General features: G+C 47.9%; 1 protein-coding gene and 1 long non-coding RNA gene across 2 annotated transcripts in view; one reads left to right on the top strand and one right to left on the bottom strand.

Annotated features, from left to right (window-relative positions):
* The window catches only part of SH3BP5 (SH3 domain binding protein 5), a 72,462-nt gene that overhangs the window by 10,416 nt on the left and 39,796 nt on the right, over positions 1 to 22,250 (top strand). Inside the window, exon 3 of the mRNA XM_082459332.1 lies at positions 17,763 to 17,891. Coding sequence (XP_082315458.1) covers positions 17,763 to 17,891 — 129 coding nt within the window. The remainder of the gene's footprint in view (positions 1 to 17,762; positions 17,892 to 22,250) is intronic.
* Positions 8,099 to 17,725, bottom strand: LOC309659513. The gene is made up of 3 exons (XR_014262850.1): positions 14,971 to 17,725; positions 12,149 to 12,272; positions 8,099 to 11,176 (listed from the first exon to the last, which is right to left on the bottom strand). It is a non-coding gene; the product is annotated as an uncharacterized lncRNA (long non-coding RNA).

Genomic DNA, 22,250 nt, shown 5'->3' on the forward strand with positions numbered 1-22,250 from the left:
ATTCTACAGAAGTGTTGATTCATGTTGGTTGGTGATGGGGTGGAGGGATGCATTACCGCAGAGTCTGAGAAGTATGTACCCTCAGATGTTACTAGTGGTTAGTGCTGGTCGCTAAGAATGCTGGTGATTTTAATTTTTCATTTCTTGATGTTTTCTGAATTATTTGCAATGACCATATTTTATCATTTTCATAGGCAGGGCATGAGGGTGGAGAACAAAGCACCATTATAAAAAGATGTCTTTATGAGTCAAAGAGAGGAATGTCTTTGGAAGGAATTTTAGGAACGATGAAGGCTGGTGGGAAAAAACTTTCAGATTGGTAGTCCCTGCCCTAATTGTAGATAAACGCAGATGTTGGTGGGTTTGCTTGGTGAATTACTGTATTGTTAAACTCTCATGTGGTAATTCACGGAGGGATGAAAAGTGCCTTAAAGGCATTTTAGAATTGTCTGCAGCCAAGAGACCCTCATTTATGAAAATACAAAACAATCACCAAGATAGAACAGTGGAAAACATTCCAAATATTAAGAATATTTAGATATTCAAACTTAGTTACTATATGGATTTGAGTAGTAGCAGCCTTTCTACATGGATAAAGACTTGTGGGCACATATAAGTGGGCGTCATTCACTGTAGTCACTTAGGCAAAATGATATTAGTGTGGGCTGTTGGCTAGACTATAGAAATAGCTGTCAATATTGAAATGGAGTCTACTGCTTTAAAAAATCAGATGTGGGGGCTTCCCTGGTGGCGCAGCGGTTGAGAATCCGCCTGCCAATGCAGGGGACACGGGTTCGAGCCCTGGTCCGGGAAGATCCCACATGCCGTGGAGCAACTAGGCCCGTGAGCCACAACTACCGAGCCTGCGCGTCTGGAGCCTGTGCTCTGCAACAAGAGAGGCTGCGATAGTGAGAGGCCCGCGCACCACAACTAGAGAAAGCCCTCGCACGGAAACGAAGACCCAACACAGCCAAAAATAGATAAATAAATAAATTAATTAATTAATTAAAAAAAAAATCAGATGTGTCTTTCTTTTAAACTATAAAGACCAGTGAAATAGTATGTAAACTTTCCTGGCCCCTTAACTGGCACCATTGTGGGAACATGGGCCATTGCTGTTGTAGTACAGTGACATGACTGTGTCCCCACGTTTATCCGGGATACCGTCCCTCTGACTCCAGGGTGTCTAGGCGTGTCCCCACCTCAAAAGAAGACAGGCTCTGAGGGTTGGCAGATCCATTGTTGTCCCCGCGGTTGATAGAATCTTCAGATACCCCTGTTGGCAGAGAGCTGTGGTCCCTGTGGGCTGCAGCCTTTTAATATTGAGCTGTTATTTTTCCTTCTGAGCATTTATTGTAGGAACTTTGAACATAGCGGTGTATTTGTGTGTGTGTTGGCTGGATGAATTAAACATCTATTGAACCTCATCCTTTGGCAGCATCCCGGGTATCTTCGCCCAGCCCTCCTTTCCGAGAGTCACTTAATCTGCCTATCGCCACATAGATGCTTCTAACAGTAGAGACTGTATCCCTTTTATGCAGCACATCTTAACCAAGAGTCTCACGATAATTTGCAAATTTGCAAAGGCACGCTTAGCTTAGGGAATCAGCCTCTTTCATTTCCTTAAAGGAAGATGGAAAACAATTTCGTTCTATTTTTGCCTGACTTTTTTCCTTTGCTGTGTTTTGCTGGATTATCCAAGAGATATTAATGTTTGCTCTGACAGAAAGAAACTGCCGGCAGGGAGACAATGACAGGAACATCCGCTGTTTATTCTCACTGCAGCCAAACCCACTTAATGTAAACGCATACTCTGTGGCATCAGACTCACCCGAAGCATGATGAACGGGGTTCGGGTATTTTCGTCCACCTGACCCTTTTGTTGCCAACACGCAAAAGGCTTCAGCTTCATTCTGATAAGATATGAAACGTGCAGATTTGATGTTCTCTTCCCTGGTTTTTGGCTTTTTAAAAAATAATTAATTTTTGGCTGCGTTGGGTCTTCATTGCTGCGCGCAGCCTTTCTCTACTTGCAGTGAGCAGGAGCTACTCTGTTGCAGTGCACAGGCTTCTCATTGTGGTGGCTTCTGTTGTTGCAGAGCATGGGCTCTAGGTGTGCAGGCTTCAGTAGTTGCAGCACGTGGCCTCAGTAGTTGCAGCACAGGGCTCAGTAGTTGCAGCACGCAGGCTCAGTAGTTGCAGCACACAGGCCCTAGAGTGCACGGGCTTCAGTAGTTGTGGCCTGCGGGCTCAGTAGTTGTGGCTCGCGGGCTCTAGAGCACAGGTTCTGTAGTTGTGGTGCACGGGCTTAGTTGCTCCGTGGCATGTGGGATCTTCCCAGACCAGGGATCGAACCTGTGTCCCCTGCATTGGCAGACGGATTCTTAACCACTCTGCCACCAGGGGAGTCCCAGGTTTTTGGAAGAAGAGATGAAACGAAGATGTTCTTCCTTGTGGTTCTGGTTACTATTTCTACCTAATGAATTACCCCCCAAACTACTTTACCCCAAATCAAATGCTTTACTTAGCCCATGATTTGTTGGGTCGGGAATTTGGAGAGGGCTCCGCAGGGTGGTTCTCGCTGGAGGAGTCTCGAGCAGTTGCAGGCAGATGTCGGTGGGGCTGGGGTGGGGTGGTGTGCTCATCCGAACGCCCGACAGGACTGGATGTCCGAGGAGGCCCACTCCTGTGTCTGGCCGTGGATACTGGCTCTTGGCTGGGGGCTCAGCTGGTCAGTGGTCAGTGTTTACATCCGACCGTCCCAGCACGGTGGTCCCAGGTACTGTGACCTCCTCATGGTGCCTGGCTTCCCACAGTGGGCATCCCAAGATGACCAGGTGGGAGCATCACCGCTTTGGAAGTCCCATAGCAGCACTTCCGTTGTATTCTGCTGGTCCAAGCAGCCATGAGCCTGCCCAGGTTCAAGAGGAGATGGCCCAGACGCCACCTCTTGATGGGAGCAGTCCTAAAGCATTTCGAGCCCTGTTTTAGAATGGCCACACTCCTGGTGGTGATACAGAGACAGTGACTCGTTCTGAGGCCCGCAGGATGTCCGTTTGCTTCGTGAACAGCCACATTTCAGAGTGCCTTGCCGAACTGCTTTAATAGTTAACCAGCCAGCAGAGCAAGGACTTTGATTTGTACTGTCAGTAACCCTTAAACCAGCCAGCGACAATTAAAGCAAGAGGGAGCAGTTTTGAGCTGTGCTATGGGTCTTGCGATAGGGAATTCTTTGCTTTGCCTATTTCTTAAAAATGTTGTCTGAGAGAATATTATGCTGTGGCTTCAATGCCTATTACAGAAAATTAGTGGAGCCTAGAGTCCCCAAAGTACAGTAGCTAGACAGACACTTTATAAATTCAGGGGGAAGGTTCTTAAGCTCCTTGGATAGCTCTTGAGCGCTGCTTTCTTTCCCTGCCACGGGTTTTGCTAGCGTCCCCACTGCAGAAATAGGATCCTGGTATTGCATGCATTTGCTGGAAGTTGGATCCACTCCCCAAGTTGGAACTTGTTCAAGCAAATCATACTTTGATGCTGTGAACCTTGGGATCAAAAAAGCATAGGAAAACTTGTTTTGGAGCTAATAGAGGAAAAGCATGGGCTTGGGAGTTCAGGAGAGCTAGGTTTGAATTCTCCCTCTGCCTTTTCATAAGCTGTGCAGTCTTGGCAAGGTTTTTAGCTTTTCTGGGCTTTTCATTTCCTTCTCTCTAAAGTAGGAAGAGCAATACCTATCTTGCAGGGTTGTTAAGGATTAAATAAGGTCATGATTGTAAAGTGCCTGGCACAGTACCTAGCATATAAAACATTCAGCCAGCTTCGGTCCTTCCCTTTCTAACCATTGCTATTTATTGAATAACAACACCTGCCACGACTATTTATCAAAAGCTTATTGTATTCCAAGCATTGTGCTAAGTGGTTTGTGTAGTTTATCCTGTTAGTTCTCAAAACTAACACAATGTCTTGAGGACATTGATGAGACATGGAGATTGAACCAGTTCTCACGGGTCACATGGCCAATGGGATGAGGACCCAAGATTTGAATCCAGGAGTCTGAGCTGGAGCCCATGCCCTGAAGTAGTTTTTAATATGTGTGTTTGTGGGTGTGGAGGCTTTATCTTCTGAGGTCCTCACCGGGGCTGGTGAGATGAAAGAATGCTGATCTAGAACTTAGGGGACCAAGTTTTCAGTCTTTGCCCTGACACTCGCCAAATACATACACATCCTTGGGAGAGGCTTCAGTTTCCTCCTTTGTGAAATGGCAGCCTCTAAGCTAAATGATGGGCAATGGCTTTTCCAGCCCTGATATTGAATGACCGAGATTTAAAAAAAAAACTTTATTTTATTGAAGTATGGTTGATTTACAATGTTGTGTTAATTTCTGCTGTATAGCAAAGTGATTCAGTTATACATATATATGCATTTTTTCATATTCTTTTCCATTATGGTTTATCACAGGATATTGAATATAGTTCTCTGTGCTATACAGTAGGACCTTGTTGTTTATCCATTCTCTATATAATAGTTTGCATCTGCTAATCCCAAACTCCCAATCCATCCCTCCCCCATCCCCCCTTGGCAACCACAAGTCTGTTCTCTATGTTTGTGAGTCTGTTTCTCTTTTGTAGATAAGTTCATTTGTGTCATATTTTAGATTCCACATATAAGTGATACCATATGGTATTTGTCTTTCTCTGTCTGCCTTTCTTCACTTAGTATGATAATCTCTAGGTCCATCCATGTTGCTATAAATGGCATTATTTCATTCTTCTTTCTGGCCGAGTGGTATTCCATTGTATATATGTACCATGTCTTCTTTATCCATTCATGTGTCGATGGGCATTTAGGTTGTTTCCATGTCTTGGCTATTGTGAATAGTGCTGCTATGAACATTGGGGTGCATGTACCTTTTTGAATTACAGTTTTGTCCAGATATATGCCCAGGAGTGGGATTGTTGGATCATATGGCAGCTCTATTTTCAGTTAAAAAAAAATTTTATTTATTTATTTGGCTACGCTGGGTCTTAGTTGTGGCATGCAGGATCTTTGTTGCTGCGTGCAGGATCTTCATTGTGGCATGCGGAATCTTTAGTTGGAGCATGCGGGATCTTTTTTAGTTGCGGCATGCAGGATGTTTAGTTGAGGCATGCGGGATCTTTAGTTGCAGCATGTGGGCTCTTTTAGTTGCGGCATGCGAGATCTTTAGTTGCGGCATGCAGGCTCCTTAGTTGCGGCATGCAGGTTCTTTTAGCTGCAGCATGTGGGATCTTTAGTTGTGGCATGCGGGATCTAGTTCCCTGACCAGGGATCGAACCCGGGCCCCCTGCATTGGGAGCGTGGAGTCTTAACCATTGGACTACCAGCGAAGTCCCTATTTTCAGTTTTTTGAGGAACCTTCACACTGTTTTCCATAGTGACTGCACCAGTTTACTGGAATGATTGAGATTTTGATTTGAATCTAGCCACATGCTGAATGAGCTGAGTGCCCCTCAGTCTTGATGGTGGGGAAATAGAAAACATTGGTCAATCTGTGCTGCAGCCAACTTAAAATTTGATCTTTATTGAAGCAATACTTGCACATAGTTGAAGAAAAGGCCCTGAGAAAATGAAAGTCCTCTGCCTCATTCCTTCCCACCCCCAGTTCTGCTAGAAGCAGCCACTTTTCCTGTTTTTAGCCACTTCTTCTGGGTTCTTCCATGTCTCTGAAACCAATGGCAGTGGATTTTTACTTTGTTTCCTTTGCATCCTTCGTCCTCCTTTCTTTCCGTTCTGCTCCGTGAGCTGCAGTCAGAAGGAAGGTGTCCTCCAAGAGGAGCAAGGCAGCAGCTTGCCTGGAGTGCTGGGCGGGGGGTGCGTGCTTTCCACAGAGGCCTCACTGCCTGGTCCCTCGAGCTTCCCTAGGCCGGGCCGTGAACTCACCATTGCCCTCATGCTGACACTCATGTTAATTCTAAAACAGACCTTGTATTGCATAACTGCTTGATGGGTGGCTGAAACATCACCCTTGATAAATGTTCACATTAATTCTATGATCTGTCTAAAATCTAATATTTGCACATTTTTTTTTTTTAATAGGAAGGCCTATTTTATTTTATTTATTTATTTTGGCTGCATTGGGTCTTCGCTGCTGCGTGCAGGCTTTCTCTAGGCGGGGGCTACTCTTTGTCGCCGTACGCAGGCTTCTCATCGCAGTGGCTTTTCTTGTTGCGGAGCACGGGCTCTAGGCCCACAGGCTTCAGTAGTTGAAGCACGTGGGTTCAGTATTTGCGGCATACAGGCCCTGGAGCGCGCGGGCGTCAGTAGTTGCGGTGCGTGGGCTCAGTAGTTGCGGTTCTAGGGTGCGCGGGCTTCAGTAGTTGTGGCGCATGGGCTTAGTTGCTCCACAGCATGTGGGATCTTCCCGGACCAGGGATCGAACCCATGTCCCCTGCAATGGCAGGCGGATTCTTAACCACTGGGCCACCAGGGAAGTTCCCCTAATATTTACATATGTTTAAAAAAAAGTGAGTCTTAAAATAGAGGAAATATGTTAAGCCTTTCCGTGCAGACGTGGAGATAGTTCACTTGTGGTTGAACTGCATAAAATGCCTGAGTTTCAGCAATTCTGCCTCCTCTCACACAAAGAATCTTGTGGGTTTAAAAACATGTGTTTGGCTCTGAATGAAAAAAGCAGCGGGTCCTGTCAGCCTTCTCAGCTCTGCTGTGTATGTGTGTGTCACTGTGTGTGTGAGAGTGTGTGCATGAGTGTGCCTGTGTCTTTCTGTGTATGTGTGTCTGAGTGAGTGTGTGTGTGTGTGTATGTGTATGTGTGTGTAGGGTGGTTATGTAACTTCTGTCCCTCCTCCTGGGCCTCCTACAATTAAAGGGCTAAAGGGCTGATGGGTTTTCTCCTTTGTGGTGCTTTGGACCTTAGGCAATTTAAACGTATTTTTTGTAATGGGTTAGATTCTATCCTGGTGGCTCCTGCCTATGTAACATCAACAAAAAAGGTGAATTGAAAGTGAGTCTTTCCCAGTGACAGACATTCTACACAATAACTGGTTCATATTATTGAAAACTCTCAAGGCCATGAAAAACTGAAGAATGCTTCCAGATTAGGGAGACTAGAGAGAGATTGACAGTAGATGCCATGTGAGTCCTCGACTGGATCCTGGACCAGGAAAAATATCTTTTTCCCTTTGCTGTAAAAGATGTTGGTGGGACAGTTGATGCAATTTGAACAAAGTCATAGATTGGATTAATGGCATCGTATCAATGTTAATTTTCTGACTGTGATCATTGTACTCTGGTTCTGTGAGAGAATGTCCTCATCTTTAGGAAATGCACACTGAAGTATTTCAGGGTAAAGGGACATCACATCTGCATCTTACCCTCATTTTTTCCCAGTCGGAAATTATTTTAAATTAAAAAAGTTTAAAAAAGAGCTTTTTCCTTATTCCCAGACCTACCGACTGCCTTAACTCGGCCTCCAAATGGCTCTGGAATCTTGATGTTGCACGAAGCTGGGTGGTCCAGTGTGGGGACAGCTGCGGGGGCTGCCTGTGCTCTGGGAGACGGGAGTGGGTCCTCACCTGCTTGTTTGGAAACATCCCTCTGTCAAATCAGAATTCTAGAGCACAGCCTTTCTGCCTGGGAGTAACTTGGTTCCACTTAGGCCTAAAAAAGCTCTCAGACCCTTGATAACCTCGGAAGAGGCCAAATGGCCCCAGGAAACCATGCTGACAGCCGTCTTTTCTTACTTTCCTTTTCTCCTCTCTCAGTGGAAGGAAGCTCTTGGTGGCCCAGAACCAGGACAGGTGGTGTGGTGCTGTGGAAAGAGGAAACAGGGCTGACCTTGTCACCAAGGCTGCCGAGCTGCACAGGGCCTGCCCCTGGGTCTGGAGCTGGGGTGGAATCCCCTACACTTTCTTCCAAACCACTCAAACGGCTTAAATAAAAGGCAGGATTTTCCTTCATGAACCCCAAGGGTGGGGAGGGCGTTGTAGAGCCTTGAGCAGGGACACCAAGCGTCCCCGCATCGTTATTCGCAGTCCTCAGTGCGAGGACCTCACTGGTCTTCACTCTCAAAGGTGCCTTGGTTGGGTTGGTAAATGATCTGGCTGTGTAATTGCAGAATTCGGGTCGGGAAGCGGGATCATCGCCCGTATCCCTCCTCTGCTGCCTCCTCTTCTCTCCTTTGCCTTCTCTTCCCTCTCGGTCATCTCTCTCTGTGTCCCCATCTCTCCCCCATCTGGCTTCCTCCGGTTTGTCCCCTGGGAGAGGGTCTTGTGTCAGAAGCACAGCAGCAGGGCTCTGCTTACGCGTGAGGCACAGTCCCCACAGAAGGTGGGTTTGGCAGACGCCTCAAGAAGCCTCTGCCTCTGAAGTTGGGGTTTGAGGTGGGAAGGAAAGAGGGGTGGAGGGAGGGAGCTAGGCAGTGGTCCCTGGTAGTGATTCTGCTGCTTCCAACTCAGAGGCCCTGGTACTGTCTTCCCCTTCTTTCTTTTCCATGCACATTTCCATCCCTTTGCAGCTGTCTTCACCAGACTCCCTGGTTGGATGAAACTCGCTGATGGGGAATTGGGCCTGAGGGGTGCTGGGCGGGGAGGGGTTGTGGTCCTCACGGGGCTGGCTCCAGCCCCCCGGGGGCTTCTGCCCTCGCCCCACCTTCTCCACCTCTGCCTCTTCTCTGCTCCTGGGCCCTCTTGCCTCGGCCTTTCTGGTTTGGCTCCCCAGGTCACGGCTCTGCCCTGGCGCCGTCTTTCCACTTCTGCCTCTGCTGCAGAATTCCTGAAGGTGAAATCAGATTGTCCTGGCTGCCCTTCTCACAGGGCTGTGACAGCCGCTCCTTGTGGCAAGAAAAACCAGGCAGAGGCAAGGAGACAAGGCAGCAGGAGGACCCGGGAGCGTGGCGTGATCTCTCCAAGTGGGGAGCGGAGTGAAATCTGGGGTCCAGGAGCTGGACCTGTGCTGTCCGGGATGGCAGCCACTAGCCCCATGGGGCGATTTGAATTATACTTTAAAAATTAAAATTTAATACAAAATCCAGTTAGCTGCACTAATAAGCACATTTCAAGTTTTCATTTAGCCGCATGTGGCCGGTGGCCTCTGTAGTGAGCTACACAGATACAGAACATCTGCACTGTTGCAGCAAGTTCTAGCAGCCAGCCCTGGAGGGCACTTGATCCCTTTCACCGAAGCTCTAGGAAAGTGGTTTCTTTGTGTGTTTTAGTAGCTACCACAGGTGCTCTTAAAGAATAGATTGGATGGGTGGGGAAAAAACATGATTTGAAGTAACATTAAAAACATTTCAGGTACCTTAGAATTGGTTGGGAAGTTGGAGTGTTTCCGGTGGTGCCTTTCATCTTGGAATTCTGGAACATTCCTGATACAGAGACTTTACATCCCAACTCTCTCGTTCTTCTGCCTCTGTCATAATTTTTGCCTTATTCTAGTTCTTATATACTGTTTATTCTGTATTTTCCTTTACATGGATTCACATTTGTACTTAAGTTTGTTTGAAAATGAGACTTCATGACCAGAAGTGAAAAGTCATGAAAGGGAAATAACTTTGTTTCAAGCAGGCTTTTTTTTTTTTAACATTTTATTTTATTTTATTTGTTATTATTTTTTTAACATCTTTATTGAAGTATAATTGCTTTACATTGTTGTGTTAGTTTCTGCTGTATAACAAAGTGAATCAGCTATATGTATACATATATCCCTATATCCCCTCCCTCTTGTGTCTCCCTCCCTCCCACCCTCCCTATCCCACCCCTCTAGGTGGTCACAAAGCACCAAGCTGATCTCCCTGTGCTAAGTGGCTGCTTCCCACTAGCTATCTATTTTATATTTGGTAGTGTATATATGTTAATGCCACTCTTTCACTTCAGTGAAGAATCATATGGACGTGCCCAGCTCATAGGGTCCCGCTTGCTGACTTTGCGGAGCAATGCTCTTTTGTTTCCAGTGGGTTTATTGTTTTGCTTATAAAATTCTAGCAGATTCCCTTTGGGGAAGGCTCTGAGCCTAACTCCCCCTTTCTTAAAAAGGAGATTAGCAAACGTGAAGAAGGGCTATGAAGAGATAGTGACCCCAAATGGAGGCTTTCTCCTTGGGAAAATCAGGAGTAAAGGAAGGCCTGAGAAGGAATAGCTGTTTCTCTGTTACTGAAAATACACTGGTGTTTCCCTCCAGCAGGGTCTCTGCAGGGCAGCCCAGGTGGAGGGTGTGGTTTGGTGGCACCAGCTGACCCAATGCTTTTTTTTTTTTTTTTTTAAATTGGGGTATAGTTGTTTTACAATGTTGTGTTAGTTTCTACTGTACAGCAAAGTGAAGCAGAGTTCCCTGTGCTATACAGCAGGTTCTTATTAGTCATCTATTTTATACATATTAGTGTACATATGTCAATCCCAATCTCCCAGTTCATTCCCCCCACTTTCCCCCCTTGGTGTCCATACATTTGTTCTCTACATCCATGTCTCTATTTGTGCCTTGCAAACCTGACCCGATGCTTTTGGGCCTGAGGTTCCTTTTACACTCCTGTGATCACTGAGCATTTCAGAGAGCTTTTGTTTTTTGTGGGGAACATCTACAGTATCTGCCATGTTAGAGATTAAAACAAAGTTGTTTTAAACACTTGTATTCATTCATTAAAAATGACAGTAATAAGCCTATTACCTGTCAGCGTAAAGAATATATCTTATCAAAAATAACTATTTTCCCAAACCAAAAAAAATTCGTGGGCTTCCCTGGTGGCGCAGTGGTTGGGAGTCCGCCTGCCAATGCAGGGCACACGGGTTCAAGCACTGGTCTGGGAAGATCCCACATGCCGCTGAGCGGCTTGGCCCGTGCGCCACAACTACTGAGCCTGCGCACCTAGGGCCCACGCTCCACAACAAGCGAAGCCACCACAGTGAGAAGTCTGTGCACCGCATTGAAGAGTAGCCCCCACTCTCTACAACTGGAGAAGGCCCATGCGCAGCAACGAAGACCCAACACAGCCAATAAATAAATAAATAAATAAATAAATAAATAAATAAAAATTTAAAAAGAATCGTGAAAAGAAAGCTGTCATTTTATGGTTTTTGTGAGTCTCTTTCATGTCTGGCTTAATAGAAGAACTGGATGCTCATTTCTGCTTCTTCATTCCGTCTTGTGATGTCACCGCTCAAGTAGTCTCTGGAAACTCCACTCAATGCTCATGAGAGAATGAAGGTGAAAGAGGCAAATTAAGTCGAACTCAATTATGAAAATGGTTTTGACCTTGCAGGCTCCCAGAAAAGGTCTCAGGGAACCCCCAGCCCCTACCCCCGTGTTCCCTGGACCAGACTTTGGGAACCACAAGTGAAGGGAAAGACACATGGAACTTAGAACTAGCGGTCTGTGCTCCTGCCGCTAGCCTGCCGCTCCCCTGCGTGTGACCTTAGGTCAAGCCAGCACTTCTCCCCTGGGGCTGAGGTCTCTTATCTGGAGACTGGGGACCGCCCTTCTTGCTGAGCCTGGCCATCCTGTCCTACAGGGTCCTTGTGAGTCTCAGATCATGCCTGTGAAATCTTTCCATGAGCAGAAAGCAGTGTATTTATAAATGGCATTACTAGGGATCTTTTGAAGTTTGGTGTCATCTTTAATTTGTAGGACAGTTATTTTTAAAAACTGACATCGTGTCCTAACCTCGCTTGGTTCTGGGGACGCCTTTGTGAAGGGGAGAGGCTGCCCTTCTCAGCTTACAGGCGAGATCACCGAGGCTTGGGTGAGTGGATTTGCCAGAAAACGGGCTTGTCCCCAGGGTGGTGACCCCTGCCCGCTGTTTCCAAGGCACACTGGTGCTGGTTTCGTGGGGCTGAGGTTCTTGTCTGATATGGGGCTGCATTTTTGACACACTGACATATTCAAACAGGGAGACTGCCACCCTCAGCAGTTCTTTGCGTGAATAAATTGCCCTCAGTCTGAGTCACCTGATGGATGTGACACAGTTTTGAGACTGGAAGATCTGAGGCCTCATCCAGGCCGAGGGAGCCCTTTTAGAACTCTTTCAAGTGCTGATCTAAAAAAATCAGCTGGTAAACAGCCCTGGCTGGTATGTGGCTTATTTTTGTTGACTGGTGAAAGCTCTGCTCGTTCTCCTGAGGTGTTTGTACTTCTGAACTGCTTCCCTCCATGGATCACTTACCGTAGGGAAAACAGCCAGCTCTCCTCCCTGGACACTCCTGGAAGCAGTCCCCATTCTGATCTTGGGAGACACATTTGCCTGTAATTGTAGGAGACAAAGAACCACGGTCGAGTCTTTTCTCGAACTAGGAAATAAGGCAAAAAACACAAGTTCAGATGTGGCCAGCTGGCCTTAAGATGGATTGAAAAAAAAAAAAAGAAATGCTTTATACAGGATAGGTTGAATTAAGTTCCCCAGACCCTGCTCCTTATAAGCATGGCTTTATTTTCAGGGGCAGAAGCCCTCCAGCAGTTACCTGTATTTAGTTACAGTGCTTTGCCACGGTATAGACTGTAGATTGACTTTCCCCTCCCTGAATACATCAATATGACTACCTTAAGGCATACAGTATTTTTCAGTTTTTTTTAAAGGCTTAATTCAGTTGCAAATGATAGAAATTCAATTCCAACTAGCTTAAACACAACATAAAGCAAGGGGGGACAATTGGGTGTGTGTGTACACTATTTTGGCTCTAGGAGAGTGGAGTATGGGGTTAGACTGTAAAGCATTGCTAGGTCCAAAAGCTCAAAGTGTCATAGGGACTCCCTCCCTGCCTTTGGCAGGCTCTGCCCTCATGGTGCCAAGATGGCTGCCATCTGCTCCAGCTTTCATTCCATCTTCTCAGCCATCTCAGTGCAAAAAGTTCCTCTAACAGTTTCAGAAAAGTCCCAGAATGAAATCTTACTGTCTCTGATCGGTTCCGTGCCCTCCCTCAGCAATCACTGAGGCTAGGAGTATCCCCGACTGATTGGCCAGGCATGGGACCAGTTCTGGGACCAGGGTGAGGCCTGGGAGAATCAGGGCTATTTTGTTGGGTAGGCAGGAAAGGTTTTGGTTTGTGGGCTCCCACACCCCAGTATTTGTAGTGAATTATTACTCAGGTAGCCATGACCCTTTGTGGGATGGTACCAGAACTAGGCCCACTCTTTTTTATCGGGAAGAAGGCTGGTTTTGTGTTTAGCTTTTAGCACGTCTTGGATGAATAAGTTGTTGGTGCTTGGCTGTCAGCCAGCCATGCGTCATCCTCTCTGGCAACACAGCCTCTTTTATACAGGGAGATGCTGACGTCAGGTCATATTTCCTGGGCCCAACACCCTTTGATGGTCACACGCTTGACCAGGCTGGTGGTCCCTGAATCTGCCGACCAGACTCACATGAAGACCCCAGTCCACTCTTTGGTAAAACCTGGATTTGGTCTGGTGATGCCTCTACTTAAAAATCCACCGTGATACTTTACTACAATTTTAAAAAGGTCAAAAACAAAATAAAACAAACAACACCCTCCTCCCACCCCCCACTGATATCCCATTCCCCCCACCCCGTCCCCATTTTTTTCTCCCTAAGAGGCAATTTAATTGATCAGCTTAACATATTTTAGCTGATTATTTAGGTATTTACATCTGTGACTCTAGTGGCATCTTTAGGATTCTCTATGTGTAGTATCATGTCATCTGCAAACAGTGACAGTTTTACTTCTTTTCCAATTTGGATTTCTTTTATTTCTTTTCCTTCTCTGATTGCCGTGGCTAGGACTTCCAAAACTATGCTGAATAATAGTGGTGAGAGTGGGCACCCTTGTCTTGTTCCTGATCTTAGTGGAAATGCTTTCAGTTTTTCACCATTGAGAATGATGTTGGCTGTGGGTTTGTCATATATGGCTTTTATTATGTTGAGGTAAGTTCCCTCTATGCCTACTTTCTGGAGAGGTTTTACATAAATGGGTGTTGAATTTTGTCAAAAGCTTTGTCTGTATCTACTGAGATTATCATACGGTTTTTATCCTTCAAATTGTTAATATGGTGTGTCACATTGATAGATTTGCATATATTGAAGAATCCTTGCATTCCTGGGATAAACCCCACTTGATCATGGTGTCTGATCCTTTTAATGTGCTGTTGGATTCTGTTACTTCTGTGGCTCTAAACAGTAGGCTTTGTGTGGCTACTTCTTGACTTTTTAGTTTTAGTTCTTATCTGTGGACACCCCCTATGGAAGGTGCGGCTTTAGTCTCCTTCCTCCTGTGTCCTCCTCCACCCCCATCCCTCCCAGCAGGACCACGTTGTAGTCAGTGTTTGGCGTTTACACTGTTGCAGCTAGGAAAGCTCTATTCACAGCCATGCCGTCCAGGGAACGATGAGAACTTTTGTTTTTTGTGGTAGAGAATTCTTCAAGCATTGCTGACAACAGGCACGTGGCAAGTAAATTGAGACTCACACGAGAAACCCACCCTGTCTCCCATTGTGTGTGGGATAGAGTTCAAAGGCCTCAGTGTGGCCCACGTGCCTTTCTTTCTTACGTCCCACCAGCCCTCCCACCTGCCACCCTTCGCTTTTCTGGTCCCTCGATGCCCCCTTCTCTGTCTGGTGAAATCCTCCTTCGTCCAAGGCCTGGCTGGGATGGTGCTTTCTCTGGGTGTGTCCTTCCTGGTTGTGTGTTCACTGCGGTGTGTAGACTGAGATCTTAGTACTTATCACACTGCACGGTGCTTATTTATTTACTGCTTGATTTTAAATCTTGGCTGTGCTGTTTCCCAGCTTTGCGACCTTGGGCAAGCTACCTAGTTGCTCTGTGCCTCAGTTTCCCTCTTTGTAAAATGTGGATGACAACCATAGCACCCGCAGGGGACTATACTCAAGATTTTGTAATAACCTATAATGGAAAAGAATCTGAAATAGAATATATATGTATAGCTGAATCACGGTGCTGTACACCTGAAACTAACACAACGTTGAAAATCAACTATACTTCAATTAAAAAAAAAAAGGAACAACCATAGCACCTACCTGGTAAGGTTGTTAGTGATTGCATACGCTGATGGAATGAAAGCATCTGTAAATGTCTACCCCAAGGGAAACTGTCCATCTGTTCCCTGTACCCGCCTCATGCAGGCAGGCGGCTTATATTCACTGGTGCCCAGAATAGCTCTGGGCAAATCAGAAGTCTCTGAGGGCCTGGCAGGGGAGCTCAGTGAGTGAAGCAGGCTGGGTGTGGCTCAGGCACAGGGCGTGGGGACTGGAAAGGACCGTTTCCAAGGGGTGTCTTCTCCTTTACTTCTAGCCAGTGGTTGCCAAGTAGGAATGGGGGCCCAGTTTTGCCAGATCATCTGATTTAAAAAAATGTTGTTTTTTTTTTTTTTTTACGAGAAATTTGAGTATCCACATTTAAAAAAATATACGAATTTTCCTGACATTTAGTACACAGCGTAGAGGCTGAAGGCACTAAGCCTGTGGGCCCATAGGCCACTGGTTTGGGGCACAATTCTCATTTCCCAGAGGAGGTGCAGCGTGATGGCTGTGACCTGCCGTGGGTCACACGCTGACTGATTTGGCCCCTGGTGTTCCCACCTGCGGTCTGGAGGTGGTGCTGGCCCCTCCCCCACCAGGGTGGTGACTGGGAGGGTTCAGTCGTGTGTGTGAGTGCATCTGCCAAGCCTCTGCCCACACAGGGTAGCAGGTTATTCCCGCCCTCACGTCAGCTCCCCCTGCCTCAGAGCCACCCCCTTGGTGGTGTTTAATAGGTCGTGGGTCTCTTTTTATGCCAGGGGAAAAAAAATTGTGTGCATTTATTGAATACCTACTGTGTGCCCAGGAACTAGTAGGTGTTTCACGTTTGCATTCTCTTTTATTCCTTCCAACAGCCCTCCCTATGAGATGGAAAGTCACCATTTTATAGGTAATAAAAATTATTCATAAGGAAGTTACCTGATGGGGGCCTCACAGAAAGAAGTTTAACCAGGATTAGATCCACCTCTCTGATAAAAATCCCGAGCTCTAGACAACATGTTACCTCCCACGTACTGGAAGTCAAGTCTAACAGCAGCTCGGTGGAGCTTTGCTCGTCCCTGGCGGCCTGCATGCATCTGTGGCGCTTCCTCTGGAGGACAAGCCTAGTCCTGTTCTGTCTTCGGCAGCTGTAGCTGTAGCACGTGACTGCAGGCCTGGCCAGATAGGAGGGAAGGCAGAGAAAATTAGGAGGAGGAGGAGGATACAGGCCTGGGGGAAGCAACCAAGGCCTCTGTCAGAAGTAGGATGGGGCTCAGGAGCTGAGAAGCTCCCGTACAAGACAAAGGCCATGTCTTCATATGCTGCAGCCCTGGCACTTTCAAACCCATGTAGAAAGCCCACGGTATGAGATGATGGGGGAAGGAAATTAGAAGTGATCGGGGCTTTCCTCACCCCCATGAGCCATCCCGTTGGCCCAAGAGGCCCATATAATTTTATGTTTAGAAATAGTTTTCAGATAGTGAGGCAGCCCCTTTGTAGCCGACGGAGCACACGTGTTTTACCAGCAGTGTGGCCGGCTGCTCTTGGGGCCGCCCCGTGGCTGGTGATCATGTGTTGTTCCTCCTTCCCTGAGTACCCACTTCCCCTCTCAAACGCACGCACACACCCCGAGGCATGGCTGTGATAGGCCAGTGCCCCAGGGAAGAGGAGCAGAGGGGAGGGACGTGGGGTCTCTGAAGCCCTCACCGACCGTCCAACATGTCCTCCTAGACCTGGGACTAAATGTTGTCTTTTTAGTTTTTTTTCCTCCTTGTGGCATCCATGGATCTGCTTTCCTGACTTTCACAACGCGGTTAACCCTGGCACCGCCCACCTGCCTGTTCTTCTCTCCCAAACTCTTATCCAGGCCACCTTGCTCCTGGCATCTCTGGGAGGGGTGGCCGCCCTTATCTCTAGCCATTCTCCTCATTCCAGACGTCCAGCTTCCTTCAGTCTCTGGAAAACGCCACACTACTCCCTCCCCCCACCCGGTGGGCCCTGGTCTGCCACCTGCTCTGGACTCAGTATTTTCCTTCCTCCCTAGGTGCCCATCCATGATTCAGGCTTCTGTGCAGATAGTAACCCCTGGAAGTTTCCTGCGAGTCTCCCTCTAACCTCGCCCCCCTCCCCCCGCCCGCCTGACCTGGCCCTGTGAGGTTCTCGTTCTCTGCCCTGGGTTCCACGGCACCTGTACTGGTCCCATCCTGGCTCAGACTCGCTGGGATGGGCTGTAAGTGCCTCCCTCACCCACCAACTGGAAGTGCCCTGAAAGCAGGGACCAAGCCCAAGGCCTAGCGCAGGGTCTGGCATGTGGGAAATCTGTACTCGCTGTTTAATGTTGAGCATGTTACACGGGTGGGGACATCATGGGAGTGTGGCAAATGGTGCCATCATTAGGGACTGAAGCTGCCAGGGGTGGCCGGACTGGACATCTTCCCCTGGATGGAGCCTTTCAGTCTAACCTGCACTGTCCAATGAGGTAGTCACTGGCCACGTTGTTTAAATTTAAATATAGTTACTTAAAATGAAATAAGTTAAAAACTCAGTTCGTCGGTCTTGCCAGTCAGTTGTCAAGTGTTCAGTAGCCATGTGTGGTCAGTGGCTGCCGTACTGACCAGTGCAGCTGGTAGGACACGCCAGCATCGTGGAAGCTTCTCTTGGATGGTGGTGCTGTAGACACCGTCTTGTAAAGGCATGAACTCAGGGGCTTGTAGGCTGAGTGGAGGCCCTTCTGGGTGCTTCCGGTTAAGTAAAGCAGATTTCCGCACATTCCTTCTTAAGCCTGAACTGTGTCCTCAATTTCCTGTCTGCAGGACATTCGTCAGAAGTTCCGCTCTGTTCTGGTTGAGGCAACGGTGAAACTGGATGAGCTGGTGAAGAAAATCGGCAAAGCTGTGGAAGACTCGAAGCCCTACTGGGAGGCACGGAGGGTGGCGAGACAGGTAAGCTCTCCTGCTCTGCCCATCACCCCGCCCCGCGCCGTGGGCGCACCTCTGACACGTGGGCCTCCTGCTGAAGCTCAGGGGCGCGGGACAGCCGTGGCTGTGTCCACAGGTGCGTTTGGAGTCAGCCCCTTGTTTTCCTCCCCCGCACAGGTTGCTTTCACTCCCGCTCTTGGTACTATTAGTAGGGTGAGCGTGCTGGCATTTGGATGCCCCCGCCAGTGGGCGCTGCCCTGCCGCTGGAGCTGGTACCCAGGTCCACCTCCCAGGCGGCCGGACCAGAGGCTGTGCTTAGAGCGTCGGACTTGCCCTCCGCCCTCCCTGATGACTGCCTGTCGGGCAGCGGGAGGAACACTACCTCCCTCGTATTCTCCTCCCTGGTTTGGGAGAAATTAGCCATCTGCTTCTCTTGGAACATTGGTTCTTTGTCCTGAGAGCCCAAATAGGCAACAGAAGAGCCAAGACCAGAAAAGGGGGCGGCAGAGGGGCTGTGGTCAGGCGACTGCCGGGGCTGCTGGTTTGTGTCTCCCTTGGATCGTCACCGATGTGAGGACTTCCCAGCCTGAGATGCAGGCCCTGTGAATGGGAAGGAAAAGAGCTCCCAACACATGGTGGTGCCTGCTGTGTGCCAGGCCCTGGGCTGGGGGCTCTCACACCCCTTGGCCCACACGGGGGCTTCTGCTCAGGTGACTCTTGAGCAGCTGGTCCCGGTTGAGTTCCTGTCCTGCTGTGTGATATGTGACAGAAGATGCTGCCGCCTCCCAGGGTCTCTACCTGTAAGCAGATGCTCAGGGAGTGCAGGTACCACTGCAGGCCCCCACTGTGTGTGCGCAGTGTGCTGTTGGGCTGGGGCGGGGTGGGGAAGGCGATGGGAAAGCGAGCCCTTGGGAAGCGAAGCCCCAGGAATGTGTTAAGACGGGAGCCATCGAGGATAAGGGGCCAGGACTTGGGCATTCCTCTTCCTTGCCCCGCTCCATGCACCCCTCAGATTTCTCATCAGGGATCCCCTTGATGCTTTGGTGGTTCTACCGAGATCCTAGCTACGTATTTGGGTTTTGCACTCTGAACGCTGAACTGAGCTTTCTGGTTGGAACCTTCCAGATAATGTGGCCTTTGTTCCTAGACAGACCAGCTGCCTGAAACCCTTCCTTCCCTGTTCTGCTGCCCTGGGCTGTACAACATCAAAGTGCCCATGACTTGTTGGCCTGCAACAAGCCTGAGCAGCCGTCCTTCTCTCCGCCTCCCTCTGGGCCCCACCCAAGCTGCAGCTTTCTAGAGAGAAGGAGCCCTTCTCCAGAAGGTGCTCACCAGTCCCCAGAAGCTCCCCAACCCTAAGGCATCCTCCCTCCAAAGTGCCCTGTGCCACAACCTTCAAAGTGCCCCACGTTGGAGATGTGTCTCACCCACCATAGCCCAGGGGGGTAGTGGTCTTGACCTTGCAGTGAGAAGGCTTCTGGTTAGGTTTGAGGAGAAATTTCTGATACTTTAATGTAAACATTGGGTCAGTGCTGAGGAGGTCATGAAACCTCCTCTTCTGAAAGTCTTCAACACTTGAATTTATGGTCCCTTTGAGGACACAAGTATCTATAGAAGAACATCCATGTCCCCATGCCGTGGGGTGATGATACAGTGGTCTGTGAAAGCATCCCCTTGGAGCCTCGGCAGTGGCTTCCCCCCGGGAGTTTCCCCACTGGGTCCCCTGAGCTCAGATTTTGGAGCAGAGCTGGTAAAGGGACCTTTGTGTTCAGGGGCCTCTGGAGGTTGGCCGTTTAGGCCAGCAGCCCCAGCTGATGGGCCTTCTCCTCCTTTGGCGGAACGGATGTCATACATGCTCCTACCTCAAGAGTCTTTGAACTTGCTGCTCCCCCTGTTTGTTGTTGTCTTAACCATAGGATTTGCATGGTCCACTCCATCTCCTTCAGCTTTCTGCTCAGATGTCACTTGATCAACAAGGCCTTCCTGGGCTGACATTTAAATGACAACTGCCAGCCCACCATCTCTGCCACCCCAGCCCTCATTCCTCGATTGGCTTTTTCTTCATAGCAGTTCTCACCCCCGACCTGTTATTGTTTACTTGTTTATAGTAGTGAAACTCCACAAATTCCCAGACAGGGTATTTGGTCTGTTTGGGTCATTGCCAGCATACAGAAGGTGTTCAAGTCTTGAGGAAACAAACAAATGAACCAATGAGTGAATGATGAGGTTGACCAGATGTTCCTCCCGGCCTTCCGTTGGCATCCCGAGCTTTCCCTCTCCATTGCCGCTTTACTCACAACTTCTTCCCCGCAGAGGGATAGGAGCATGACTGGCAAATCCAGCTTCATCTGGGTTGGGTTCATTCAAATCTCATTTGGTGGGTGGGTCCCCAGTTGGCTGTGACACACCTGGAATAGATTTCACACCACTCCCTTTTTGTTCCGCACCCCAATCCTCTTTGATGGAAAAAGAGGTAGGAGGGAGCTACGTTGGGAGGGTCCCACTGCTGGGCAGCAGTGAAGTGTGGCTTTGCGCCTTCCTCTGTTCTTACCCCCACCCCTTCCTTTCTATATTTACAAACCCCTCTGACTGTGTGTAACAGGGATGGTCTCTGAGAGATGCCTTCAAAGCGTCTCCTCCAAGTCTGTCTCGTGAGGCACTGCGTTCTCAGAGCCTCAGCGTCCTCGTCTCTGTGGAAACAGTGATCGAAAACAGTGAAACAGTGATGGTCATGGACCATGCGAGTCCTGAGGTGTCCTTAGGACTTAAATGAGCTAATGTTTGATGATGGAATCCCTGTATGATCTTAGATTTTGGTTTCACCAAAAAAAGATTGTAGAAAATTCAGAAAATAGACAAAAAGAAGAAAATAAGTCCCCATACCGTCTGTTAATATTTGATGTATACCTCCTTTTAAAAAAAAAAAGAAGAGGTAATAACTGTAATGATGGTTTTATAACGTCTGGAATGCTCCTGTCCGTCCATCCGGAGTCTCAGCGAACAACGGAGACTTACAAAGGAAAAGACTTCTACAGCTTGGTTTTCCATAAAGAGTTTACAAAGACTTGTGATTGTTGGGCCAGTAGGAATTGTGTCTGATCATCAGAAATTTGCACTGACTTTATTGTTCCTGATGTCAACTCATTTTCCTACCAGGAGTCGGATCCAGTTCTGTGATCTTGAAAACCCAATCCACATTCTGCCGAGAGCAGGCAGAGCACTTGTTTTTTTTCCTGGGCCAGGTTGGGGCAGGAAACTGGCTTTGATTTATTTGAGGGTTTTGTCCGTGAGCCAGAGCTTGTTTTTAAGGTGGCTTTGACATATCTGCCAGCCCATCTGGCCTTCAGTGTGTGGCAGGGGATATTCTGAAGGGGGGTGGGGGTGGGTGTGGAGCCTGTGTGACTCAGCAAACTTGAATGGCAGAGAGTTTCTTGCTTCCTCGGCTCCCTGTGTTCTAACTAGTCCAACAGTGGCCCCGGGCCTGGCATTTTATCACTGCCAGTCCCAACCCTTGTGAGTTTTTTCCTTTTTAAAAAATGGTGGTAAACTGTATTTAGCGTAGGATTTACCGTTGTAACTGTTTTTAAGTACACGATTCAGTAGCATTAAGTACATTCACATTGCTGTGTAACCCTCACCGCCATCCTCCTTCAGAACTTTATCATTTTCCCAACTGCAACCCTGTACTTATTAAATAATAACTCCCCACTCGTCCCTTCCCCCAGCCTTTGGCAACCACTGTCCTACTTTCTGTCTCTGTGAATTTGACTCCTCCAAGTACCCCATGTAAGTGGAGTTGTGCAGAGTTTGTCCTTTTGTGACTGGCTTTTGTCACTTAGCATAATGTCTTCAAGGTTCCTCCATGTTGTAGCCTGTGTTGGAATTTCCTTCCTTTTTAAGGCTGAATAATATTCCACTGTATGTGTAGACCACATTTTGTTATTCACTCATCCATTGGTGGACCTTTGGATTTTTAAATGGTTGGAATGTGTCAGGAGAGTTTGGAACCCTGAAGGGCAGCATAAATGCAAAATAGTGAGGGTTATTCAGTGCTGACAGTTGCCCGTTTTGTGTTTATGGGACCAGGTGCATCCACGTGCTTTAACCTCCTTTGGGGGAAGTAAGTGGGTGGGGAAATGTTTGAAACTTAGCTGACTTAACTGTAGGACCACTGGCAAAGCTTGGCCTCTGAGCCAGACTGCCTGGCTTTTAATCCCAATTTACCACTTAATAGCTATGGGACCTCTGCAGGTTACTTAATGTTTGTGCTTTAATTTCTTCATCTCTAAAATGGAATTGTGTATCAGTTAGTTGTTGCTATGAAACAAAGCAAACTCAGTGACTTAATACATTTACTTAGCTCATGATTTTGCTGGGCAAGTT

The sequence above is a fragment of the Balaenoptera physalus genome (assembly GCF_965194825.1).
Source record: "Balaenoptera physalus genome assembly, chromosome: 4".
Classification (NCBI taxonomy): domain Eukaryota; kingdom Metazoa; phylum Chordata; class Mammalia; order Artiodactyla; family Balaenopteridae; genus Balaenoptera; species Balaenoptera physalus.